The 10,000-nt window shown below is 44.2% G+C and overlaps 1 protein-coding gene across 5 annotated transcripts in view; it reads right to left on the bottom strand.

Annotated features, from left to right (window-relative positions):
- gripap1 (GRIP1 associated protein 1) overlaps positions 1-10,000 on the bottom strand; it is a 56,480-nt gene that overhangs the window by 20,327 nt on the left and 26,153 nt on the right. For all 5 annotated transcript variants that reach the window (XM_030055393.1, XM_030055394.1, XM_030055396.1 and 2 more), the window contains 3 exons: positions 4,030-4,125; positions 3,582-3,638; positions 2,653-2,752 (listed from right to left, as the gene is read on the bottom strand). In XM_030055393.1, the coding sequence (XP_029911253.1) occupies positions 2,653-2,752; positions 3,582-3,638; positions 4,030-4,125 (253 nt within the window). The remainder of the gene's footprint in view (positions 1-2,652; positions 2,753-3,581; positions 3,639-4,029; positions 4,126-10,000) is intronic.

Below are 10,000 nucleotides of genomic sequence, written 5' to 3'. Positions count from 1 at the left end.
CGCCATGGAAACGGCTGATGCAAACAGCAAATAAAAAAAAAAATCCTCATTTATGCAAAAAGGTTAATGAGCTGAACAGGAAACACCTTCGCTGAATAACCTCTGAGGTCACATGACCCATCAGCTGATTCTGCTGAAGCTCCTGAAGCTCCTGAGGCTCCTGAAGCTCCTGAGGCTCCTGAAGCTCCTGAGGCTCCTGAGGCTCCTGAAGCTCCTGAGGCTCCTGAAGCTCCTGAGGCTCCTGAAGCTCCTGAGGCTCCTGAAGCTCCTGAGGCTCCTGAGGCTCCTGAAGCTCCTGAGGCTCCTGAGGCTCCTGAGGCTCCTGAAGCTCCTGAGGCTCCTGAAGCTCCTGAGGCTCCTGAGGCTCCTGAAGCTCCTGAGGCTCCTGAGGCTCCTGAGGCTCCTGAAGCTCCTGAAGCTCCTGAGGCTCCTGAGGCTCCTGAGGCTCCTGAAGCTCCTGAGGCTCCTGAAGCTCCTGAGGCTCCTGAGGCTCCTGAAGCTCCTGAAGCTCCTGAAGCTCCCGAGGCTCCCGAAGCTCCCGAGGCTCCTGAAGCTCCTGAGGCTCCCGAAGCTCCCGAGGCTCCTGAGGCTCCTGAAGCTCCTGAGGCTCCTGAAGCTCCTGAGGCTCCTGAGGCTCCTGAGGCTCCTGAAGCTCCTGAGGCTCTCTCTCTCCAGGTTTCTCTAGGAGATGCCGAGGAGACTGGTTCTGTTTCTGGGTCGCAGTCTCCTCTTCTTCTACTGTTTCTTAAAGCCATGTGTAACGTGGCTTCTATAGCGCCACCTGCTGACCAAACTGTGTCTTGTTTATTCGCTCTAACCCGGCTGGTGGAAACCAGGGCTGGGAGCGATAAAGTGATATGAGCAGATAAGCTCTTTTCCAGGTGAGAGGCACGGCTGTGACTCCTCAGTCGACTGGGCTCAGACATGGATCCTCAGATGAGTCGATTGTAGAGCTGTGGATCGGACATTAGGGACTGTAGCGATACACTAATCTCACGATACGATATGATACACGATATTCAGCTCACGATACGATATACATCACGATATTCAGCTCACGACACGATTCGATATGATTCAATATGATTTGATACACTTACATTATTTTCTGAAACATTTTAAAGGGACAGTGATTTTGGTGGCATCTTGTGAGTGTTCCATTAACTTGAATTGAATTCACTGAACTGAAAACTGAAAGCATCAATCAGTTACACAATACATGGCTCTGACTGGACAGAGAGTCTACAGTTTGCAAATGCTGAACAAAATGAATCAAAGATGTGATGAGAAAATTAGTTTGGCTTGACTCCAGAAATTTAACAATATGTTAAATTATTATTATTATTTTAAAAATGTAAATTGCTTATCAAACAGACCTAACAATTCAGCTACCAATGAATGAGCAGTAGTATGCCTGTGATAACACAGATTGAAAAATAAGCCAAAGTGATACCTCTTCTCTGAATAGACAAGCTAAGCCAGTGTGCTGCTGTTAGCCAGTGAAAATAGAGCGGAGTGGCAGCTCTTCACTTTGTTACACAATCTATGTCAGTGTATGGATTGAAGGTGCTGGATTTATATTCGCTGCCTCTCTCCTGAATCTCTGAGCTCTGACTGTAAACAGGGAGAGGAAGGCGTCAGCGTCTGTGTAAAGAGAGGATCTAGACGGGTAACCTGCTAGAAATGCTCTACATGGACACCAGCGGCTGGCTAACCTAATCGCTCTCCTGCAAAGTGAACGGGGGAAATGGGCGGAGAGCAGAGTGCCAGACAGAACACGGGGGATTTGAATGGGGCTGAAAAAATTGATACTTTATATATCCCAGAATCGATAAAATTGCTCAGCCTTATCGGACGTCGCGAGGCGAGGCGGCCTGAGGCTTCACAGTTTTCATCTCTGAAACAACGCGAGAGCTCACGAGACGACTCTGTCGCTCCGTCACGTTACGCTCCCAACCCGAAACTCACAGCATAACTACAGTCACATGACTGACGACGAAAAACAAAAAAAATGATGTAAATATTTTTGCCAGCCTGAGCGGTGAAAACAGTGTTTCATGTCTGCTTCTCTTTTCCTGGACTCATATTTGCCACTATTGACAATTTAAGCAACAGGATCTTTGTCATTTTTGAAACGGCTTTGCACTGTTTATTTATTGCTATAGTGAATTATGTTCTGTTTTTATACATATACATTTTATTTTCTGATCCCATCCAACAAAGTGATGTTCATTCAGCAAGTCTTTTTTAGTCCATGTCTAAAAATAAATACACTGACATGGGATTTTGTTGTTGTTTATTTCTGACAGTGCCATAAAGCAACATGTGCTCTTTTACATGTTTGAAAATACTGTAAGAATGTCATTTTATAGAACTGGCTTCTTTATGATTAACGTCTACATCAACAAATGTTGACTATCATGTTGTTTTTACACCGTATCAAGTCGTTCTGTATTAAAAATATATTGTTTTTGAGTCATATTGTAATCGTGTATATAGATGTGTATGGAATCGGCCTCATGCCACAGATTCACATGTGCTCTCTGAAAGTAAACAAAGGTTTTGATTGGCCAGCGGCGTCAGAGCTCGGTGGATCGGGGTCATGTGACGCAGAGAGAGTGAGGCGGGCGTGACATCACTTCCTGTCTGTACCTGTGCGGGTTTTGCTGTTGGTCAGGATTTCCTGCAGCCGCTCCTGGAGTTTATCTGCTCGCTTCCTCTCCAACTGCAGCTGCCGCTTCAGGTCCTTCAGCTGCACACACACACACACACACACACACACGCACACACACACACACACACACACACACACACACACACACACACACACAGGTTTGTGATTGCACTTTCTAATTATTAGTTTCCATGCACGGCTGCTTTTAATTACTCTGAAAAATATCTTCTGTGTCCATCTGACTATCTGAGTGTCTGTCCATCACCTCGCTGTCTGTCTCACACACACACACACACACACACACACACACACACACACACATATGTACATATCGCTGTGTTTTTCTATGTTTCTGACTCCGCCCCCTAACGAGCCTCGTCTCGATCAAATCAGCCAACAAATCAATTAAATCTGATCTCAGCCTCATAAACAGCTGCTGGCCATTAAGTTTGCAAAGTGGTGGGAAATTTCCAGTAAATTTCCAGAAACTTTCCAGAACATTTCCAATGGGAATTTTGGAAATCCAAGTTAGAAAGCTGCCATGGGGATTAATGGGAATTTAGGGCCATTAACAGGAATGAACTGGAAATTTGGGGTAATCCATAAAAACTGTATCATAAATATAAACATTTTGTCTTGTCATCAGCGGACGTGTGCAAACTAATATAAATTTTAAATTATTATATATTATTATATTTTATTATAAATTAAAAAAAAAAATCATTTTAATTTTTCTACTTGGATTTATTTGTGAGTAGAACTTTCTTTAACTTCTCTTATTTTACTGCACTTTACTGTCCTACTGCAATTTTTTTGTTTTACTTTGCTTCATTTACTTTCCTTTTCCTTGTTTTGTCTCATTTTTTTTCTTTATAAACCTGATAAAGTTGGATAAAGTTGATCTCACCGCTGCGCTGCCTTTCTTCTCCAAAATCCTCTGACCGTCCACCGTGTCCTTTATCTCCTGCACAGACACACACACACACACACACACACACACACACACACACACACACACACACACACACACACACACACACACAGACACACACAGGGATTATCAGTACAAGTACTACCAGCAGCTGTGGGTCAAGTAGAGCCTGTAGTTTTAGTCTTCAGAGGCTTTTCCACTGACAAAAACTAATTTCTGGATCAAACACGGAATACTTTTAATATTTTCTAGGATATTTTGGCATGAACACAAATTTTAAGGTGATGAATATCAGCCTGCAGAAAATGCTGTCAACAAAACCCAGAACGAGACAAAAAATACAAAAAAAATACAAAAAAATAGAAAAAAAAAAAAAAAAAACCCTGCAGGCAGAGGACAGGTGGAGGCGGACAGGAGAGCTCACCTGTTTGAGTTTCCCTATGGTGTCGCTGTGCTCGTCCCTCTGTTTCTCCACCTCCACCAGCTGCTGCCTCACTCCCTCCACCTCCGACTGCTTCACCTGAGGAGGCGAGGAAACGAGGAGACGAGGAGAGGAGTCATCAGAAGAGGAAGGAGGTCAATAAACTCGACACATCACCAACATATAAATAAAATCACTGTTTTCCTTTTGATTTGACCGTTTTTTCCTGAAATCCAAATGGAGGCAGATCACAGAGCAGTTCAGACAAAGTGTGTGTGTGTGTGTGTGTGTGTGTGTGTGTGTGTGACGCAGAGCAACAACTTTATTCAGTCCAGAGATAAACGTGACGCTGCTGATTAAAGTTTTGAAGAGAGATGACAACGACTGACATCTCTAAAACTTTCCTCCCTGGCTCGGTTAATAAAGTCGTGACGGTCGTGGAGAAGAAAAAGCGCTGAATGTCCACCTCCGGTCCGCCTCCTCCCGGCTGTTAATCCAGCTGAGGGATTAATTTGGAGCAAACTGCATTAAACTGCCCTCTAATCTCCTCCTGCTAATTAATTTGTTGAAAACTGCATTAAAGCAGCGAGCCTCCAAACTCCCACCTGACACAAATGTAATTCTGCCAGAAAACAAGCCGCTCCGCTAATTCCCTGTAATGTCAGAGCCCGACAACACACACACACACACACACACACACACGCATCACAAATATATAAGACTATTAGGCTGAATACAGAGGAGAGAGGCAGACAGATACACAGAGCACGGCTGCAACTGACTATTATTTTCACTGTTGATTAATCAAATTTTTCTCAGTTCATCAATGGATCATTTAGTTTGTAAAGTGATAAAAAATAAATCCAAAGTCTGACGGGAGGTGATCAGAAGCCAAAGCGCTTCTTCAAATGTCTTCCTCCGTCTGATCAGCAGCCAAAAAAACCAAAGTATGAATCTGATAAAGGCCTGGAGAGGACAGGAGGACAGGCTGAACGTTCTGTGACTGGAAGAACGAACGGACGCAGAACCTTCCTGAGCCTGATTCAGTTCCTGAGCCTGATTCAGTTCCTGAGCCTGATTCAGTTCCTGAGCCTGATTCAGTTCCTGAACCTGATTCAGTTCCTGAACCTGATTCAGTTCCTGAGCCTGATTCGGTTCCTGAGCCTGATTCAGTTCCTGAGCCTGATTCAGTTCTGAGCCTGATTCAGTTCCTGAACCTAATTCAGTTCCTGAGCCTGATTCAGTTCCTGAGCCTGATTCAGTTCTGAGCCTGATTCAGTTCCTGAGCCTGATTCAGTTCCTGAGCCTGATTCAGTTCTGAGCCTGATTCAGTTCCTGAGCCTGATTCAGTTCCTGAGCCTGATTCAGTTCCTGAGCCTGATTCAGTTCCTGAGCCTGATCCAGTTCCTGAGCCTGATTCAGTTCCTGAACCTGATTCAGTTCCTGAGCCTGATTCAGTTCCTGAGCCTGATTCAGTTCCTGAGCCTGATTCAGTTCCCGCTCGGGGACGTGACACTTCAATACTGAGTCCCAGGAACTTTTAGGAGGAACTGCAACACTTTTTACAAATGTGAAAAATATGTTCAGTGTGATTTGCTTAAAGGTCAGAGGTCAGATTTCAGTACATTAGCACTGCGTACTGAAACTGGAAGACACAGAGGTGTAGAGTCTGTGTCTTTATGTTTATGTTGCTGCATCTGCTGTTGTTCCATTATGGGATGTCCTCTAGAAAACGTTTGCTGTTTCTGGACAAATGACTAAAACAGTTCATTTTTATGATCTACATGTTCTGGCTTTAAACACATCAGTTAATCAGCTCGTTGTTTCAGCACTGGCCTGAAGCCTGACAGCGTTCGTCTGTTCAGAAGAGTCAAACTGAACCAAACCGACAAATCTGCATCCTTAAATTATCTGGCATGAAAGAGTAAAGTGTGTGTGCATACTGCAGGTTAAAGCGAGCAAAGGACTGAAACTAAGACAGAAAGAACATTTCGCCGCTGTTTACATGGACGTCCAGTCGGTGTCGATGGTCACTGTGGTCGACTGAAGCTGTAAGTTCCTCACAAAAGGCCCGTTTCCACCGCAGGAACTTCAGGGTAATTTTACGGGGCCGTAGCCATTGTCACGTCTCCACCGCCAGAAACACCCCAACGGAGAGAGTTCAGGAACCTTTATAGGGGCTAAAACACAGCCCTGCCTCAGGGTAGGGACTCTGAGCGGCCCCGCAAAAACTCCTGGGTGGGGCAGCGGCTTGGGGTTTACTGCTGTTTGGATTTACTCACGGTGTGATGTGGTGTCAACAGAAAGAGACAAAATAGCCGGACGCTAGCGTTAGCTTTAACTAAAGTTAGGCGTCCCTAGCAACACGGCCAACACTACCAAGCTAACGCTAACCTGCTAGCTAACGCTAACAACAGGCTTTTTAGCCGGCATTTTAGGGGTGCTAACGTTAGCTTTAGGAGACGTTAGCTTTAGCAGACGTTAGCTAACGTTAACAACACACTTTTTATCCGGCATTTTTAGGGGTGCTAATGTTAGCTTTAGCAGACCGTTAGCTAACACTAACAACACACTTTTTAACCGGCATTTTAGGGGCGCTAACGTTAGCTTTAGGGAACGTTAGCTAAGGCTAACAACAGGCTTTTTAGCAACACGCATTTTGATGCCCCGGTCATGGTCGCTCAGCCGCCCGGTAACTTTACAGGAACCTTCCTCCTCCTCGGCCTCTCAGTGGAGACACGGCAGGTGAGAGGGCTGAGCCAGAGGACGTTCCTGTAGCAGCCCCTGACCCCCAAATACTACCAGGAACATTCTGGTGGAAACGGGTCTAGTGTGGCGCTCTGACGGAGAAACCTGACTTCTCCTGCTCACAGAGCCGGGCCGGCAGTGCCTACAAGTACCAGGATGCATTGCGTGCGAGACTCTGACGCCAAGTGGCCAAATCTTTGCAAACCCGGCTGCAGAAAGTTGGAGTGATGGCATCTTAAAAGCTTTACTCTTTACTCAGAAAACTGAAAACATAAACTGTTTCTGAGTAGTTTTATCGCCGTCTTGAGAGAAGACGAGTGAGCTGAGCAGCAGCAAGAGAGAGAGAGAGAGAGAGAGAGAGAGAGAGAGAGCAGCGGTGGTCGAGCGAGCTAGAGTTTGAATGAAGAGAGGGAGCGGCGGTGGTGAGAACAAAGCAGTGAATCAGAGAAATAAAACGTTATTTTCTGACTGATTATTTTCCTTATTTCCCTCATTCAGACACGCAGAGATGAGCGAAATGAACCTTTATTTAGTGGCAGAAACAGGTTCTGCTTTCCCGCCCTCACCTGCACGGCAAATTCAAGGACTTTCAATGATTTTCGAGGACTCACAGCTCAGTCTGTCAGAGCCGGCATATTTTGGGGGAAAACGTGAAAATGGTCAGAATTAAGAAGCCAACGTATGCTGATGGATTTGAAAAAAAAAAAAAACAAGGCCATGCATTCATCCTCCAAAACTATTACAGCATTATATATTTTCTGAAATGCACAAAATGATTATCGAGGCCTGTGGGAACCTTGTGAAGGCGCTCATGAATATTCATGAAATCATTAAACTGTATAAATCATCGGCCCTGTTATCAAAATGAACGTTTAAAAAATGAAAAAAAAAAACAAAAAAACACATTAACTCAACACGACTGAACATAAAGCTGCTTCAGTCTGACAGGAAGTGACATGTGACCATGTAGAGCAGTGAAATCTGACACACACACACACACACACACACACACACACACACACACACACACACACACAGCATCTGTTCAGTGTCCAGGCCGCCTGCTGATTAGGTTTTCTATCGTTAATTAACTTTCCATATTAAACTTCCCTGCTAACAGGCCTTATCAAGCAGATAACACACACACACACACACACACACACACACAGTAATCAGTCAACAGTCAACACACAGCGGGCCTCAGAGGAAACTCTCTCCCTGAAGGAGCACAGCTACAGTCAGCGGAGCGATCTGATTGGTCCACAGCTTTGTTCCACTGACGCAGATATCCCATAATGCATGGCTACGAGAGCGTTGCAGGCAGGTAATCTAGCTCTTATGTAAAGCAGAGTGACACTATCTGCACACTGCATCGCTGCTGAGGCACCGGGGCAGAGCAGCCGGGACTGTCCAAGGCACCTCGGCCCTCTGCATTAAAAATAAATAATAAACATAACTCAGATCTTCTCATGCAGGGTATATGCAGGAATCTTGAAGTTAATTTTAATACCTTTTTAAGACTTTTTCAAGATCTTCTCAGTATTTTTTAATACCTCACCGCCACTTCAAGCTGTAACCATTTAAATCAGTGATATTTTTAACTTAACAGTTTTAGTTTGTGATAAAGACTATAGACCACTATGCTCCCGCTTGAAGTGTGGTGCTAACCCGAATTGTGTGATGTATCCAGTTTTGTCTTTGCCACAAGTGAACGACTTCGCTATATCTGAATCTGGAAACATAGCCTTGAAAACTTCAGCCAACAACAACGGTGTACTTTTTTTTACCACGGATCTTTTGTAGCCCAGAGGAAATATGTTGCTCAAACACTCAGTATGTAGTGTTAGTGTATGTTTATGGCTTGTAGAACATAATAAATTATCTTGAAGGAGTAGATGTTAAATTATTATTTGTTTTAAAAATGTAAATTACTTATCAAACAGACCTAACAATTCAACTACCATGAGCAGTAGTATGCCTGTGATAACATAGATTGAAAAATAAGCCGAAGTGATACCTCTTCTCTGAATAGACAAGCTAAGCCAGTGTGCTGCAGTTAGCCAGTGACAATAAAAAAGAGTGGCACCTCTTCGCTTTGTTACACAATCTATGTCAGTGCGCTGCTGTAGCTGGAGAGTTTCTCTGCCTGTTGGACTCGTACGGTGCCGGTGCAGCTGTTGGAATGGTTTTTTCTTGGTGGTGCAGGTGAAACCACTGGAGGGTTTGTGCCACACAGATTTGCTTCCCTCCATGTAATTTTCCCCACACATATGTTCATATTCCACACAGAAACAGCATTTCATTCAAATTATGTCAAATTCCGCGTTAAAAATAGATTCCTTTTTATTTGGCTAACTCCGTGATTCTGTCCGCGATTCGGCCCTAGTTAAGTTCAGTTAAATCCATGCGTTCACCAGCCTTCTCTTCCGTTTTCGCGGGGCTTTATGTAACGTTTCAGTGCGTTCGTAATATGCACTGGGAGCGCCAGAGCGTGCTTTATGCTTTTGAATTTCCACCCGCCCGCTCGCTCGGGCGCTCTCAGAGACAATTTACGAACGCACCCACAATAGCCTAGTTTTTTATGTACCTGTTCATCTTTGCTTTTTAATAAAAATGAATAAATTCACACACTTTTACGATGTTTTTGGGACTCAAACTCTTGGACAGCTAATTCATTAAAAATACTTTCAAAATTTAAGACTTTATAAAGTCATGATAAGACTTTTTAATACTTTTTAAGGGTCTTAATTTTTCCAAAATTGATTTATCACCTTTTAATACTTTTCAAGACCCCGTGGATACCCTGTCATGGAACAAGTCAGGGCAGGCGGAAAGCTGGAAATCACAATAATTAATCCTCTCTGATGATGCTTTAAATGGACACCAGCTGCTGGACTCCATCTTCACCTCTGTGCGTCCACTGGTTCGCTTCCTATGGGCTAACATTTCCTGTTAGCTTAGCATAAAGACTTGAAGTCTATGGGAGTCGTTAGCCTGGCTCCTCCCAGCAGCTCTGAGGCGTCTGATTCACATGGGGGATCATTTTTCACCATTTTATGACATTTTGTGGCCCAAACCGCTAATCGACTGATCGAGAAAAATAACTGAGAGACGAACTGATGATGAAAATAATCAGCTGATGATCTGCAGCTCCTGTCACCTGACGTGCACCTGAGGACTGAAACGTCCATGGTAATAAAGTTTAATACCAGCCGGCCTCCCACCT

Source organism: Myripristis murdjan, chromosome 7, assembly GCF_902150065.1.
Source record: "Myripristis murdjan chromosome 7, fMyrMur1.1, whole genome shotgun sequence".
NCBI classification, from domain to species: Eukaryota; Metazoa; Chordata; class Actinopteri; order Holocentriformes; family Holocentridae; genus Myripristis; species Myripristis murdjan.
Note: the sequence above shows the minus strand (reverse complement) of the source record. Positions and strands in the feature narration are given on the sequence as shown.